Source organism: Montipora foliosa, chromosome 6 (genome assembly GCF_036669935.1).
Source record: "Montipora foliosa isolate CH-2021 chromosome 6, ASM3666993v2, whole genome shotgun sequence".
In the NCBI taxonomy this organism is placed as follows: Eukaryota; Metazoa; Cnidaria; class Anthozoa; order Scleractinia; family Acroporidae; genus Montipora; species Montipora foliosa.
In genome coordinates this window covers 60,559,882-60,577,381 of record NC_090874.1, presented here as the reverse complement: position 1 = coordinate 60,577,381, position 17,500 = coordinate 60,559,882, and the positions used below count along the sequence as shown (strand labels likewise).

At 40.0% G+C, this 17,500-nt stretch overlaps 2 protein-coding genes across 2 annotated transcripts in view; both read right to left on the bottom strand.

The window, feature by feature from the left end:
* LOC138008018 (thymocyte nuclear protein 1-like) overlaps positions 1-9,362 on the bottom strand; it is an 11,342-nt gene extending 1,980 nt beyond the window's left edge. The window contains exons 1-9 of the mRNA XM_068855184.1: positions 9,238-9,362; positions 7,001-7,044; positions 6,367-6,438; positions 5,322-5,390; positions 4,700-4,795; positions 4,465-4,526; positions 4,276-4,309; positions 2,388-2,456; positions 666-747 (exon numbers count right to left, since the gene is read on the bottom strand). Of these exons, the coding sequence (XP_068711285.1) occupies positions 666-747; positions 2,388-2,456; positions 4,276-4,309; positions 4,465-4,526; positions 4,700-4,795; positions 5,322-5,390; positions 6,367-6,438; positions 7,001-7,044; positions 9,238-9,304 (595 nt within the window). The 5' untranslated portion in view covers positions 9,305-9,362. The remainder of the gene's footprint in view (positions 1-665; positions 748-2,387; positions 2,457-4,275; positions 4,310-4,464; positions 4,527-4,699; positions 4,796-5,321; positions 5,391-6,366; positions 6,439-7,000; positions 7,045-9,237) is intronic.
* A 2,674-nt stretch (positions 9,363-12,036) lies between these two features.
* Positions 12,037-17,500, bottom strand: part of LOC138008009 (vacuolar fusion protein MON1 homolog A-like) — a 14,697-nt gene continuing 9,233 nt past the window's right edge. The window contains exons 12-17 of the mRNA XM_068855175.1: positions 17,206-17,326; positions 16,297-16,363; positions 15,845-15,956; positions 15,283-15,385; positions 14,565-14,660; positions 12,037-13,177 (exon numbers count right to left, since the gene is read on the bottom strand). Coding sequence (XP_068711276.1) covers positions 13,133-13,177; positions 14,565-14,660; positions 15,283-15,385; positions 15,845-15,956; positions 16,297-16,363; positions 17,206-17,326 — 544 coding nt within the window. The 3' untranslated portion in view covers positions 12,037-13,132. The remainder of the gene's footprint in view (positions 13,178-14,564; positions 14,661-15,282; positions 15,386-15,844; positions 15,957-16,296; positions 16,364-17,205; positions 17,327-17,500) is intronic.

Below are 17,500 nucleotides of genomic sequence, written 5' to 3'. Positions count from 1 at the left end.
AGAGATGTGATCTAATTATAACACCAAATTCTCATGACTACCCGACAAAGAAATCCATGATACTAGTTAGGAGAATGAACGTTTCCATTCCATTGTGGGAATGAAAGGGTTCATTAACAAACACAAACTCAGTGGCGACTTGGTCAGTAATAACTAGCTTTTATTGGGGCAAATGACACTGACGCAAGTTAATGCGCCGGCGTATGTCGTAGAGCATATGCTGCTTGTGTCGCTGCTCTCAAAAGAAAGAGGTCTCTCGTCGCTCTTTTTTTTCCTTTATTCCCATCGAAGAGCTTTCATGCAGGCAACTGTGATTCTGTAAACCACTAAAATTCTGTTACCCCTTCAACCCCACCTGACACCCGCGATATACATGGAACATCTGTATATTCTTTTAAATGTGTTGTCACACTTCAAAACTGACATCATAACAGACTTAGCGGTAGAGCATGGCTCCCTCTGGTATTGGTTTGCCTCGTCTGCGACAGTGACTATAACAAAGATAACCGTAACAAGTGCTGCCCCAATACAAGTGACACGGCAAAATGCCGATCGTTCAGGCCAATGAGCCATTCACGAGTTCATTTCAGCCAAGTGCCTTTTGAACGAGGTGGTTGGCGCTCTCCTAAAGCACCTCTCTCTTGCCAATATCACTTAACTCGTACCTTCAGTGACTGGTTGGACTGACAGCCTAGCTGATGTAAACAATGCAAGGGACTTCAATGGACCACCAGAGGCTTTGTGCTCCTGCGAAGACAATGAAATCGTCACACCAAAGTACATTTTATTATATCTAACCGTACTGAGCATGCGCATAAGGTTTGGAGGCGGACATTGTTCGACGTGCGCGTGCTCAGAACGGAAAACTCGTACACGCAGTCGTCCTTGTTCTCCGATCTAACGACAACGTTTCTACAGGACGTCGACGCGAGACTATGATCGTCGATTCGTAAGCTCCCTAAAATCCATGACAGAACGCACACTTCCATTATACTTGATTCGCGATGGAATCGAAAGCTCGTGTTCCCTAAAAACTTTCAATCTACTTAAGTTCGTAAGTTGTTCATGTACAAATACTTTCCCTTTTTTTTTTTTGCTGAGTAACAGACCATCGTAATTAGGCAGTCGCAAAGGAGCCTTAAAAAGTCACAATTAAACGGAAATCGAACCCATGAGTGCGTTTGCGCTGGACACGGGTACATCACTGAGCAATCATCCATTCTCGTCACCAGAGCCTCGGATCGACCCAAGGCTCTGGGAAACTCTATGTAGGAGAGCATGCGCCGTAGGGTTCTTATAGCGAAAAACTGGCCATTTGAACCTTACGGCGCCTGCTTACTCCTCGTGCGAACATGAATGCACCAATTAGAGCCGCTCTTGATTGTTCTTCAAAAGAACTTGTACCAACGAATGTGATCAGAAAACATTAATAATTTTATACAAATCACATGTTCGATCATAGTTGGAGTATGCGTCAAAGGTCTGGTCACCTTTCACTAAAGAAAAGATCACTGCACTTGAGCGTGTACAAAGACGTGCAACTAAATTCATTCTGAAAACTGACTTATGTTATCCTGAGAGACTTGTCAAACTAAAACTATTACCTGTAGAGTATAGAAGAGAGATACTGGATCTTCGTTTTTTCTTTAAATGCCTCAAAAAAGCCTCATGTGAGAGTTAGCCCTACTGATGGAAATGGGCCCACACAAGGACAGAGAAAAACTCTGACCAGGGTGGGAATTGAACCCACGACCTTTGGGTTAGATCACCGCTACTCTACCGACTGAGCTACAAGGTCAAACGGGAACCAGGAGCCCATTGACGGGAACATATGGTTCATATGGGGTAGATACTTAGCACTTCACATTACACTCTAATCAGTCAAGTCTGTTCAAATATAAGTGCAACACGGCCAACGTTTGAAAAAACGTAATCCCTCCTTGTACTCTTTTCCGAGTTGTGCCTATAACAGGGAAATTAAGCACCAGACGTCTTTGAGCCATGGACGGCGACTGGAAGTGAGGTGTTATCCTATTTAACTTGTCTTGACGCTACTATAGTTACATCGCTAAGTATCTTTTCGCTATTAGGGACGATTAGTTTAAAACTCTGGGAGAGGTGACTGTCCTGGAATGCAAAATGTTGTTGTTTTGCGTCCCTGCTTCAAAAACGTCTCGTGATTAGCGCCATAATCTCAACGCGCGCTTGTGTGTGCACAAATATTAACGCAAGGAATGCCGTTATTGTTCGTACGGCCTTCGAAGAATCTCTTAACCCTCTCCTAAACCCAATGAGGGCTTACATGCTTTACAAAATGGGGAAAATATGAGAACTATAGCTGGAATTACTCCCAGCCACTAAATACATATGTGCAACTGTTGCCTCACCATATGCAAAGTCTTCAGTTCTTTCAAGGAAATATACCGCTTCATCATCCGCACAAACTTGACATCTACCTGGAAACGACAAAGCAATTATAAATAATGATGTCCGGATTAACTACAATGCATTCCTTTCAGTCACACGTTGTTCTAACGCTCCACTCCGCTTGAGCCCTAGGAAGTGCGATTTACTGTTGAGCCGAAGTCCCTCGAAAACATTTTGTTTGCTGACCATGTTCAGTTTGCAAAATAACAAAGTTCAAGTTTCTTCAAAATACAAGTTAAAAGCACAGTTGAACTCGGGCACCCGGAAATATGCGTTCGGAAGCAATGTAGTTCTTCAAATATTATTTCTATGCAAATTCTCGAATATTCGGACATCGGCGAGGAATTTTCGGACCATGTGTAAAATTTTCGAACCTCACTAGTTTTTTCCTCCTTTAAGATAGGCAACTTGCTTGGTGTGAAAGACCCTATCCCTGGCGGGCTTCGTTCACGTGTGGTTTATAAGTTTGCATGAGCGGACTGTAATGCCTGTTATGTCGGCGAAACAACCCAGCATTTTTCCACACGCGTGCGTGAGCACTTAGTCAGTGATAGGGCCTCTCACATCTTCAAACACCTACAGAATTCTGTACATTGTCGCACCCTGTCTCCATATTTTAGATCACGCCTCTACTACTTTTCAACTCAAGATAAAAGAGGCTTTTCATATTCAAAGAGAACAACCTTCTCTTAATCAACAATTGCATCACGTAAATCTAAAACTATCCTTGTAATTCTCACATTGTCACGTTTTATGTAAATTCCGTTGTTACTGGCATAATTAGCACTTTTTCCTACTTATATATAGGCCTTATTCACGATAGCCGCCATGTTGGTTTTCATATTGTCATGCAAATTAGCCATGCGTTATGCTAGGGGACAAACATTGAAAAAAAAAGCAAATTGCGGAAAATCGGCTCAACGAAATATTGAAATAACAAAAGTCAATTTTAGGATTTAGAATTTAAGTACCTTTTATAAAATTTTTACATCTTTTGATTGCCTTTGACATTTTGACTTTCTACTTCCTTGTCTGCTCATTTTTCACTAAAAAAACGTCGAAGTAACTTGTGTAATGATTATATCGGTTACTGCTTAGGTGATAAACATTCAATGAACGTGAAACAAATCATCTGTCTGGCTAGGGTGTTCATTATAACCTCTCGAACTTGTGTTGTTTGCCCCCTAAGAAGTGCGTTGCTAATTTGCATGATAATAGCAAATCCAACATGGTGGCCATCGTGAATAAGGTCTATTCAACTTAACGCTTTGTACATTAATCAACTGAAGATGACAGGAGTTTCTGTCGAAACATGTCTTGTAATCTCAAACATTTTGTCGTTTTCTTTAAATTTCTGACTTGCCTGCTGATATCAAGACCCTTTGGAAACTAGTTTTCCTTGAAAACGAACAAAATTCGACGGGCATAAACTAGAACACCTAGAACACTGGACAAGATAAATATTTTTAAAGAGCGGTAAGAATCTATGCAAATTTATTAAGCGTTGCCGAATTTGGAGAAATCTAGTCGTTGGTTGCCCCGGTTCACGTGACCATTCCATTATCAAACAAAAAGAAAAATAAGGGGAAGAGGGGTGGGCGGCAGCCTCCTTTGCAGCCGTTTTTCTGTCGGTCCCATTCTCCCTTCCAACAAACGACGTTTTTGGGGAGGGAGAATGGGACTAGGGTGGGTGGGGAATTAATTAGTTTGTGCATTCAGTGTTAACTTAACAAAAATGACAAACAACACAAAAGAAATTCTGTCACTGGAGCAATGGAAAACGGAGAATGAAGACACACATCACAGGAGTCATGACGCAATATGAATGAATGAAACATTGAACTTTACCATAAACCATTTGGGATTGTCCTTTTTAGCAGCCCTTTGCAAAATCAAAAGGAGAAAAACACCTTCTAAATGGCAAATTATTGAAAATGATCGAGTGCTGTAAATCGCATTCCATAGATAAATATCAAAAACACTGTTAATCTTAACAACTAGTATTACAAATTATTAGAAAGTCCTTTCAACACGTACGGATCATAGTGGGGATCTTTTGGATCAAACTGTGTATCATCCACATAGCTTTCTTTCACAATCTATTTGAACAAACCCAAATAAAAATGACAAAACACATTAAGCTGGATACAATTCAATATCCAACAGGATGGTCATTTCTGCAGTAAATGAGTCAAATACTCAACAGTAGCAAACAAAAAAACTTTCACCAGTTTTACTAAAGCAACATGGGTTTCATTTCATTTTTCAGTACCTCTACTATTCCAGCTACGCCAGGATCTTTGCAATTGCTATGGTAAAAGAAAGCTAATTGGCCAATTTTCATCTGATCACGCATGAAGTTCCTGGCCTAAAAACAGTTGAATACAAGCATATAACTGAAAATTATACTGGTGAAACAATTAGAATTGAACGAGAAGTGACCCATATTAACAAATAGTAAATGGTTCAAAAAAAAAAAAAAAGAACCTTAACTCCGAGAGCCATATTAACAAATAGTAAATGGTTCAAAAAAAAAAAAAAGAACCTTAACCCCGAGAGATTTGAATTGGGTACAATAGTGAGTTAGCCGAATCGGTTTACTATCAGAAACGACCAAGCAGCAAGAGACAATACTTGCTTAGCGAGTCTTCTAATATAACAGGGTCAGGAACAAATTGTAAAAAGGGTGGGAGTAGTGGGAGCTATGGACAAAGATATAGGAGGCAGAAGCAAAGGGTATTTGAAGCAACATGTACTGATTTTCTGTTATCCCCAATTCTGGTAATTTTTACGTACAGCCCTTTATTAAAAGAAGTCTGGATGCATATTACAGAAGGTCCAAGCTGCAAATTAAAGGACCTATCCAACTGCTATCACAGTAATTATCTTAATACCTGGTAATTTCTAACACCATCCCAGCAGGCAGTTTGGTTTGGTTCACTCTTAAGGTCTTCAATGCCAAACTACAACAAATGAAATTCAGCAAAACTATTGTCAATGACAGCTTTTTGATGACATTGTAACCTTGCATTCTGAATAAGTAGTAAAAAATTAATTAAAAAAAAAAAAGGTTTTCATTTAAAGGGAATTTCCACTCCAACAAATAAATAAAACTAATTACAACCCAGGAAATATTGTCAAGATAAAAAAAATATCATTATGTGATATCCTGTGAAGCAGGAGTGGAGATTTAAGCAGTGACAGCGAGAGTAGCAGCTGCATGGGAGAGATGACAGGAAATAGCCAGTTTATTGGTGAACCGCAGCATAGGTTTGAGTAGCAGAGAAAGGGAATACAAAGCCTGTGTGAGGTCTGCTCTTTTATATGGAGCAGGAACATGGGCACTGACGAGTAGACTGATGATTGTTCTACGCAATTGAATCGTAGGATGCTGAGATACATGACAGGAGTGAGGTGGCAAGATGGGAGATCAAGCAGTGAAGTCATGGAGATATGTGCCGTTGAGGACCTTTCTGTTAAGTTGAGGCAGAAAAGTTTGAGATGGTTTGGACATGTGAAAAGGAAGGAGAGGGAGAGGGTGTGTTGAATGAAGTGGAGGAGTTGAGAGTTGAGGACCAACAGCCGGAAGGAAAGGCCTAAGAAAAAGTGGAGCGGGTGTGTAACAGAGGATAGGCTGGACTAAATTGGCAATGGAGGAATGTATGGCACAAGACTGACAGATGTGGAGGTCACACTCATCGCCCATCCAACCCCATCTTAAATGGGAAAATATGGACGTTAAATGACAATGATGATGATGATACCATATCAATATTAATAGCATTTAAGTTTATAGCTGCATGGATCAGAGGATTGTGGAAAAAGACATCAAAGTCACACAGCACTGAAGTCAGAGTTTTCTAATTCTGAAGGTGATAAACCAACCCAATGAGGTACCTTTCCTAACATAGTAACAAATTTTAAGTTACCTCTGCTTACCTTAACATCTACTCCTTTCTCAAATCTGCTTTCTGGTTCTGACTTCATAAGCCATCTTGTGTATTGCGCTTGCTATGGTGCAAAAACACAAGCATGAAAAAGGGGGGTCCCAGCTGTACATTGGGGAACAAGAGAACATGGCTAATTCCAACTGGGGAACAGGGGAACAAAGACAAAATATCTTAAGAAACAAAGGATCACATACCATTTTATTTTTAGGGATTAAAAAGCTGAAACCAAGTTTCAAAGTAACTTTTTGCACAAGGGAACACAAGCAACTTTTTAAAGGGAACAAGAGAAAAAGGACCCGTCCTGGAAGGGCCTCGAAGGGGTATATGAAGAAACGTCACTGCCTCTGTTTAAGGCCCACCTTCAACCAACAGGCTTTTCACCCGTTTGTTTCAATGTTGCATGAATTTCAGCTTTCATATATGAAAATTGTTCCATGGCACACATATGCCTGTAGCCTCAGAGTGAACATGGGCCTTTAAGGTCTAAAACTAGTTATTTCTGTCATCCCAACTATGTTGAATGGTAAAATAATAATTTTCATTCCTTCAGTTGTTGACAAATTAATATAGAACTTAGACGTCAAGAATTTTTTTTACAATTTCAATATCTATGATTGTCTTACCTGTTTGGGAGTCTTGGTGTTCTTTGTGTTGGTGCTCTGGCTTTCTGCAGAAACAAAAATTAATTTTATTAGAGAAAAGCAGGTAAAAATATATAATAAGGTTAATTAACAGGGCATAGTTTTTCAGTGAGTGATTAACCCATTGACTCCTAGGGGTTCCCCATTGACGAGTAAAATCGTCTGGCGTTAGACAGAGTAAAATACTAAGTATGGCCGGTTTAGGCCAGTTTAGGGGTGAATGGGTTAATTAATTAATACAAAAAAATGAGAATTTGTGTCCAATATATTCCCCCAATTCAGGAATGGCATCCTTCCCTGCAGTACTATTTTATAACACATTCTTCTTTTTCCTTGTTTTTGACATCATCAGTTACATCTTCGAAATGAATACATTTTTTAACACTCTCCAACATTTCTGGAACTATGTAACTTAACAGTAATAGGCAATCATATCGTGGCCTGTATGGACACAAAATGCCTACAAACTTGATAATTTGCATACAAACTGGATAGAGCACAAGCAAACTTGATAAAGTGAACGCAAAGTTAATTAATGGCACCCAAACTTAATGAGAGGCGTACAAACTTTAAAACTTGCATACAAATATCAGTAATGACAAACACGGATACACGGACATAAAAAAAAGGCATACAAATTTTATAATAGGCAAAGCTTACAAACTTAAAGGAATGCTAACAAAACACAATAAACTGCTCAAAAACGTAATAAAATGACTAATACTTTAATAAAATTGAAACAGTGTATTTCTTGCAGATTTTAGGGCTGTATTTGTTTTAAAAACTTTTTAACTTGTTGAAATTGTTAAGTGAGAAACAATTTTGTTATATTTGTTTCAATTTTATTAAAGTTTCAGCCATTTTATTAAGTGTATTCTGTTTGACAGCATTCCGCTAAGTATATAAGGTCTGCCTTCTACAAAATTTGTGTGCATATATGCATGTTATTAATGTTGCACATTTCATGTCGTACATGTACATACTATGCCACAGAACAATCAGGTCTCCTCCACCAAGCAACATAATTGAAGAAGGCTTACAAAAAGCAAGGAATTGAAGACGAAAATTGATTAAAAACGTGTGGTCTCTCCCTAGAGGTACGAAATTTATGGGTTATAATGATTCGTGACTGATGCCGGAGAAGTGCGATTTTATCAGCGAGATGTGAGGTAAGTTAGAAATTACTTTCCAGCCTTTCCTTTATTTAGGTACGAGTGACAACCCGACAATTTGAGAAGTCACTTAACTCACATCAGAAACCCATAAGGGTTGAAACGTGTAACGGCCCCTTGTGTATTGGGAAACAAGCTTCTGAATATTCAATTTGTTAAGTACCATATTTGGGACAACAAGAGCGAGGGGTTTCCAAATATGGTACTTAGCACTGGAACATTCAACCAATCAGTTCGCGCTGAATATTCGGAAGCTGTGAACGCGTGTTACATGTTTCAACCCTTATGGGTTTCTGCTCACATTCAATCAGGCAAATAACCACAAAAAACCGAGAAAGTTACCACAACAATTAAGTACAGCTTTTTATTGAGAACTTTTGCGGGTAAATATCTTTTTCAGTTTGTTATCAAGATTCCCATACAAATCCTTATAATTTTTACTCTCCGAGGCTGGGTGGCCTGTGGCTACAGTAGCTCATCACCACCATGATAATTGCCAAAAACAAAAGATCTCTCATTGGCTCCTTTTGTTCGTCCACCAGCAATAATTGCACATTGCGGCATTGTTATCTGTCTCTAGAGATTGGTTTCCAACCATCTACATAGTCTCTGCATGCCTCGTTTTCCAAAGCCGCTACAAGAATGCAATAGAGGCCGTGTATTCTAGAATCTCTCCCAATTCACTGTGAAAAAAAACGCTCTGACGTCAGCTGCAATGGTAATCGCTAGAATAGCATTCCTATTCATAACGCAACTGTTGTTTAGGTCTTGAGAACAGTAGTACTAGTGTAGCAGCTTTCGTAACGTATAACTTGATTGGCTCGATACCCTAGCTTAAAACAAAGCAGTAACGTAGCAGCTCTCGTAACCTGCTATTGTTTGGTATTGCAAACAGCTTCTATTGTTTAAGTGTAAGTCATTGTTTCAATCTGGGACTGATGCAGCTGATGGAGTCCGCACTCTCGTTGCATCCATTTATTAACGAGCACACATACAGGACTCAAATCGAATGAGCATTCAGTCTTTAAATTGGCTCAAAAGCGTTACCTTGTTTGCTTTTCTTGTTTCGCTTCTCCGCTGGATCTGACTCAACTTTGCGTTTCTTAGGGGCCATTACGAAATTCGGTAACCACTTTGGTCCGAGTGCCAACAACAAATTCAGCCAACCTATTATAACCCAAAATGCAATGCGGCAAACGAAGTTGCGTGGTGTAGCATACATTTTTGGCCGCCAGTTATGCATTCGGTCAATTTCATCCTTGAAAACATTTTTGAAAGATCGGTGTTTAAAATCAAGCGGATAGCAGTCTTACATATGCTTTTTCAGAACTGAAAGTTTTCGGGACTTACGAGAAAGGGCCCTTGGGTCCTTGAGAGGGCCAAGTTGGCCGGTTACCGTGATGGACAGACTCAGTGACGTCCGAGATTACAAGTTTTACAACCCTCCCGTTTTGGCGGAAACCTGCCTTTTTTGGCAAATATTTCCGGCCTCTCGTTTTCGCTTAATATTCTCCCGGTTTTTGAAACTCTTCCTAGCCAAGGAAAGATAATGTTTTCTTTGTTTAACCAGTCTTTTTAGCACGATTCTTTTTGGTTTTTCTGTCAGTTGAAATTGTCAATAAATGAAGCCCTAAGCTTGACCAAACTCCTGACGGTTTCTATTTTTATGCTACATTCCCCAGGCATGCAAATATTTTCATCAAAAAATGTAATGGGGACCAATAGACCTTAGCTTTCATTGCCTAATAATTACTCCACTATTTTCCATTCAGTGTGGTATCAAAATGCAGAAAATGGCATCTTAGAGGCACATATCTTAAAAAATTTTCCCGGGAGAGCATGCCCCCAGACCCCCTTGAGCTCGTAGGCGCGGCTACACCGCTCGCTACGCCGCTCCTACTGACCTCCTTTTTTTTAGTTGACAAGGTTGGAATCTCCGGTATTTGGTCAGTGTGACCTGCTGTTCATGCTAAGATGAAGACTACACGAGGCAAAGTTTTTTTCCTTCAAGGCAAATTTGAAGGGACTTTTCTCAATCCTCCCAAGCTTCGCTTACCTGGAGGCTAAGGTTCAAATACGTCAGGAACGATAAGCCCTGTTCTTTCGTCAATACAAGACTACAATAGGTGAATTCTAATGATTTCTGCATGCATCTCAATACACTCCATTTCTTGATAAGAATTTTTAAATCAAGGCAGATACGCGTGATCGTTACTTAAGCAGTATCAAAAGGGAAGCCTAGACCACGATTTGAACTCACCGCTTCGCCCGATGTGAAGGAATCCAGAATCCAGCAAATTTGAGACTTTGGAATCCGGAATCCACAGTGTGGAATCCTGAATACATTGTATGGAATCTAGAATCCACATATTTCGATGGAATCTAGGATCCGTTTCGACGGAAACCGTGAGTTTTAAATCCGGAACCCACAACTCGGGATCCGGGATCCACTATTCGGGATCCAAGGGCCACCTGAATTCCTTTACATTTAAACGAGTTGTTAAAGGTAAATTAACCACCGTAAGAAGATTTGTGAGCCAGCGTTTCGAACGGTAGCCATGGAAAAAAATCCAGGTTTGATCAGGGCTCGAGCTCAGGACCTTGCAATTGTGTGCTGCACTTCTATATCAAGCGAGATATGAAGCCATCTGGGAGTTGGTCAAGTGTGAGTTCGAGTTATATCCCGAGACGTGAACGAACATAGTTAATCGAGGGACTGGTTATGAAACCTTAAAACTTTCAAAAGCGAGAACAATGTCGCAATTTATGTTGAATTAACCGTCACAGTGCACAATCTAGTGTTTTCGCTTTGCACGGGTTCGCAAATTAGTTGCGCACACATGGTTTAATCGAAAGATTTGATCGGTTATATTCTCCAAAAAGGGTGTGCCGGTTTGTGCACTGTCAACTCCAAAAATGCAAACAAAAACATGAAACAAAAAGACTTGTCGAGTTTCATAACCATCTCCATGAATTAACTATGTACCCGTTGGGGGAATGAATGATAATCGTCTTTGCATCCGATCTCTCAATCTCAGTACGTAATAGTAGCAGGATGTTACTGCTGTTGCACTGTTACTGTATTAAGTTTTTAAATAAAACTGCTAACCAAAAACGATGAAAGAAAAGAGTGGCGGTTATGTATCATAGGCTCAGCACCACTGACTTCCTTTAAACTGCCCAAGACATTGGACATATGACAACTTCCTTGACATGATCATGAATCTATACCTCCAGTCCAATTTGATCACATTGGAGCCGCTTATTTTCAGCGGTTTCAGTAATTGTCACGTGCACGTTACTTAAATACAGTGGAACCTTCAAGGCTGGTTTTCACAAGCGACGGAGTCGGAGTCGTAATCAGAAGCGCAGAGCGATACGATCTAGTGAAAATCAAACTGTCGGAGTCGGAAGCAGAATACCGATTCCGTTTATGATTCCGTCGCTTATGATACAGTGAAAACTAGATTGTCGGAGTCGGAAGCAGAAGCGGAAGAATAAACCAATCACAATTCTTTATTCCAAAAATTGTGATTGGTTGGTTCTTCCGCTTCTTTTCACTGTGTCATAAGCGTCGGAGTCATAGGCGGAGTTTGAAGAAAATGGGAACGTTCCGATTCTTCCGAATTCGATTCCGTGGAGCTTATGACTCCGCCTACGACTCCGATCTTTGATTTTCACGAGGTCATAAGCGTTGTTACGACTCCGCTTACGACTCCGACTTTGATTCCGTCGTTAGTGAAAACCAGCAAGCGAAGGCAACGGGGAGTGGACTGTAATACATACTTGGGCAGTGGTTTCACCCACATTTATTCAAATGTGCGAACAGTTCATATAGGCGATCCGCTCATACAACCTCACATTTATTTTGAAACTGAAGAACAGTCAGCGAAGAAAATAACATATGTATAGATCAGAGTAAATAAAAGTTGAAGCTTTTGAGGCCGCGAATACGAAAAGAAAAAAATGAAAAAAAGCGGTTGCTTTCTTCTAAGGGAATTTGTTATCGCATTTGTTTTCTTTTCGTATTCGAGGTCTCAAAAGGAATTGTGATCGTTTCGCCCGAACTGATGTGTTCACGAACAAAGCACATATGTGTCACGTTTTCTACCCGAAATAGTTTAACTTCAGGGAAAGATTATGCCGGTCCCTTTTTGTATATAGATAAACTTTCAACTTTGTTTACTCCTATTTCTGTTATTACGTATGTGGTGGACGGACTTTTACTTCTAGCGAACGGGTTTTCAGTTAGGGCAAACTGGCTATGGGCGAATAGGTTTCGAGTAAAACGACCTGCTCCCAAGCAACCAGTTGTTGCTGAGAGAAGGATCTGAAACAAGCGCATTCGCAAGCAAATAACCCTAAGCCGCGATTTTGGTTATTGGTAAAAACTTCATTTAGAAAAAAGTTCTGAATTTGCTTTACAACGTTCTCAAGGAGAACGCAAATATACATATATTCAGCATTCGCAGAAACTGCGATTACGTAGTTCGTAATTTTCAGTCTAGTTCGTAAACACCAATCACTGGTGGTAATTTTTAAAATAAAACGATCGCCATGACAAACTGGCGTTTCATTTGATTTGTCAGTCTATTTTCCCGCTTCTCGAAAGTCCCGATAACATTTCGTGCCCGAAAAGCCATGGATAACTTGCCACCGCTTGTTTTGATAAGCTAGCCTTTTAACATGTTTTCAAGATTATAAAAAGCAAAATGATAGTGAAGATTTGTGACTTAAAACCTCTCCGTTCTTAAGATACAGAGGGAATTGTGACACCCGAAAAAAGTTCGAAAAGTTTCGGGACGTTCCAGAAACGGGCCCTCAGACTATTAACGATCCATCTTGCTCCTCTAAGATTTTCTAGGCAGAAGCCTCTCCATGGGGTGTTGCCTTGCGTGTACGTCTTCATGTCACGTGTTCTTTGCTCGTCAGAATTAGCAATTTAAAATACTTGAGAACTCAAAATGAAGAGTCTGTCTTCTTCACGCTAGAAATAAAACAACAAAAACGATCTTAAGAGCAAGAAAGAAAAACAACATCTAATATAATGTGACGGACAGATTGCCATCGAGTGCTTTTCATTTCACTATTAGACCGATTAAGCTAAATCAATGTTGTACCCAATTCAAATCTCTCGGGGTTAAGGTTCTTCGTGTGTTGCATTTGCATGATGATGCAGCATTTACATTTAAATGATATGGAAATACTTGGAACAAAACGTTTTATTCCCAGAGGATTTGGATTGGGTACAACACTGAGTTAGCCGAATCGGTCTATATTATCAGAGTTCTGTATACGACTATGGTTGACTGACAAAACGATTGGTATGTGCCTATGGCACCTGGCCTTGCATAACGCGTCTTCGCCTTTAAAATCCGTTATTCGGAACCTTAATAGGGAGCTTAAGCACACGCGTTTTTAAGACGCGGACGCCAACCGGAAGAGAACCTTTCAAGAGCCAGGACAATGGTGTCTCCCAGATTTTTATACTAATCATCTCTAATGGAGAAAAGATACTTAGCAATATAAATGTGGTTGAATGAAGACAACTTAAAAGGGAAAACAGCTCACTTCCGGTTGCCGTCCGCGTCTCAAAAGCTCCCTAATAATTAAGATCTACGACGGCGACGGCGACGGCGACGGCAACGGCAACGTCGACGCCGACGTCGACGAAAACGTCTGCTCTGCTCTGTCACAAGTCTCTCGCGATTATTTCATCTCCGGCTCGTTAGTTCACGTCCTCCAATGTGGGTGAAGTATCCTAAAAATAAAGTGGTAGGAGCGGTTTCAGGGTGAAAATAGAGAACGACAGATTATCCGTTGCATGCTCACGTTGTAGTCAAAACCTCAAATTTGGTGATTCACGTCGTCGTTATGCAGAGCACCGCAAAAATACCAATCATATCATCATTTTGTGGCATTGTTATTGACGTTGCCGTCGCCGTCGTCGTTTCTTGAGCTCCCTATTTTGCACGGCAAGGAACGTGCCAAAACGTGTCCGCGCGTGCAGCACCGTCTAACCAATAACATTAAATTTCCAGCCTTTGTAGTTTCTTACATGTAAACTCTGTGTTATATTCTTGGGTTTCACTCACGTGATCAACAGCCATGTTTTTCAACGAAAACAAAAGAAGACGTTAGCATAATAATAGCTTTCAATTCCCGGAGGATTGGATCGGGACACCAATATGGCCGCCATTTCATTGTTTGGGGACACCAACATGGCGGCCGTGACGTCATGTGAAATCCAAGAATTGACTCATTTGCTTTGGGGATTTTCGGTACTCCATTTCAGCTTTACCTTAGTTTTGCTAAAAAGAAGGGACGTTGTTCGTCTGTCACTATGATTATATTGAAGACAGAAATCAACAGACCTTGATCCATCTTAAAAGTTTGTTAATGGCGTTGATAGCATCTGGTTTAGTCACAAGTGGGCTAAAGGTAGCATACAACTCGAAACCCGACGTAACCTGTTGTGAAAAGAGTAGAAGAATACCCTAATTTAAGGCCGCTGCATATCACCAGAGACCGCATCCCGGTCTCGAAAGCAATCTTGGTCGTCGGTTTAGGGGCGAGGAATTTAAAGTTGCAAGTTTATCCGATATCACATACTTTTCCGTAAACGCAACCCTGGATTATTCACGAACTTCAAACGAAAGGTATATGATAAAAGATTAACTGGCAAATTTTAAGGGAAATGCCGTCACCCACTTTTACAACATAACGTTTCAAATTTCCGAGAATCTTTCCTTTTGTCGCAAAAAAATACCTAAGCAAAATTTCACAGACAAACATACTGAAAAGGTAAAAGAGCGATATAACGTTTCCTCTCACAACTAAATCTCACCCTTATGAAACTTCTAAATAAATAAATATATATATATATTTTTTTTTTTTTTTTTTTTTTAAGTTAAACAGGTCTGGAGCTTCAAAAGAGCTTCTGCTCCTAGCCGATTTCACACCAAACAATAATCCCTTTCGGGTTTGCCTATCCTCAAAGGTGGCAACTATAATCGTGATACAGTCAATACTTATTCAATTTGACTTTAAAGTCGAAATTTTCACGAAGAACTTAACGCATTGGATACGTACCCATCCCAAGAGCATCTCTCGTGTGCCCACGTGACACAAAATTTTCAAAGGTCTGGCTGCAGAGTGGATACGATGATGGAGGTAAAGGTACAAGCCAAAAAGTCTGGAAACGAATTAAGATAGCTAAGAAAGAACGCTTACCTTATAAAGCAACGCATCGCGTTCCTCTCCCAAACAGAATTAAAAAATAACGAAAATCAGTTCATTTTTAAAACCACTACTTCAATTGATTCCAGACTTAAAAAATTAATCTTACGTTTGAAAATGAGTAATACAAGTAATACAAAACAGAGATACTTGAAAGACCCAGTTCATTTGTTGACTTGATCAGTCGAGAGACAACAAGAGAAAAGTCAAAGAAAGTTAAGGAGAGAGAAGCGCGTGTTTGTGGAGTTTTGCCTAGCTTGGAAGAATATGGATGCTTTTAGTATTTTTCTGTTCATGTATTATGCTGTCATCTTCTTGTTGTCCAAAACAGTTCACACCTTCCACTGACTGCCTTCTATAAAGTTCATAAACTGAAGGATATGATTCTTAAAATTCAGTCACGAAAGATAAATACCTCTCTTGCTCGTCGGGATCAATGTATGGCGCTTCTAATTCAGGGGAAGTGTACTGAGCTGTGCTCTTGGACTTGTAAACAAAATGATACAACTCTGGAATCCCCACTTGATCTAAAAAAACACACACACACACACAAACGAGAACTCAATGGTGGGGTTTTAATCTGGAATTCCCACTTAATCTCCCATAAAACCAAGGAAACAACATGACGCCAGAGCCAGGCCTCGGTTAGTCTCCTTCGCAGCCGTCTTTCGGGATGTCAAGTGAGCGTTGCGTGACATCCCGAAAGATGGCTACGCCTTAAAGTACAGCAGTGTTAAAATCTGAACAGTAAGGTGATAACCTTCCAGCCTCATCCCAAAGGTCTCTCATCGTTCTTTGTAGCAAAAGAACTGTCAACCCAAACAGAAAGCCGGGGCCAACAACAAAAACGGAAAAAGCAGATCTTGCCTGTGCTATAACTTCTTTTAGCAACAGCTTCGTTTATGGCCTCTAAACATCTATATCTTTTCAAACGCTGAAATTTAAAGGAAAGACTTACGTGACTTGATGAATCATAGAATATGAAAGAAAAAACTAATCCCATTAGACGAAATGGAGAAGTGATAAATTGTCTCTTACAGTGTGAAAAAGTGAAAAATTCAGGTGGCTCCCAACGGGATTCGAACTCGTGACCTCTGCGATGCCAGTGCAATGCTCTGTCAACTGAGACCTGTGGATCACTTCCCCATTTTCGTCTATAACACGCACTTCAATATACACACTTCTTTCATTCACTCATCCCATTCTCTATTTTGGAATTCCCCATAATACACTTTGTTTGCCCCCCAAATTTTGCATAAACCATTGTTTTCAAATGCTCTTGGGAATATGCAGTGTCCCCAAGAGCATTTGAAAACAATGGTTTATGCAAAATTTGGGGGGCAAACAAAGTGTATTATGGGGAATTCCAAAATAGAGAATTAGTTGATATACTGGTACTTGATATAATTATAAGTGCTGTCTTAATCACATAAGGAGAAATGTCCTGTTACCCAAAGAAAGATGGAGGGGCTCATGCTGAAAATCTATCTTTGGGATTAGAAACTCGACAGCTGGAGCCATGAACAAACAGGAGGAAAAATATTGAAAATAATGGAGACCGCAAAGCATAGATGAGCATGACAAATTGCATGATTGGAAGATTTTAGGCGGATGTTATGAGTCGCAGATAGGGGCTCGAGAGCGATATGTCTGGAAGCTGTCTAAGAATTAAGAAGAGATTCCTTTCTACCCAAACCAAGAGAATCAACCAGATATTAACATGGATGTGGGAAGTTTAAATTTAAAAAGAATATTTTGACCCGAAAGCACGCACACCTCCAAAGTTTTCTGTCTTGTCTCTGCTAATTCAAAGAAGGCATTACGATCATTGGACAACAGCAACAAACAGGCAGGGCAGTCATCTTCCAAATAAGAGATATGTGCGTATAGATAACCACTGAAAAAAAGAAAACAAGGCATCAGAAATTATTCAAACAATGAAGATGCTCGAAAACAAAAAGAAATTGCCCAAAGGCTGCAATTTTTTCTTGCAACTTGACTCCCAAGTTGCAAGAAACATTACCCAATGTAACAAAACTTGCAACGACTAAAACCGTTGCGAGACAACGGT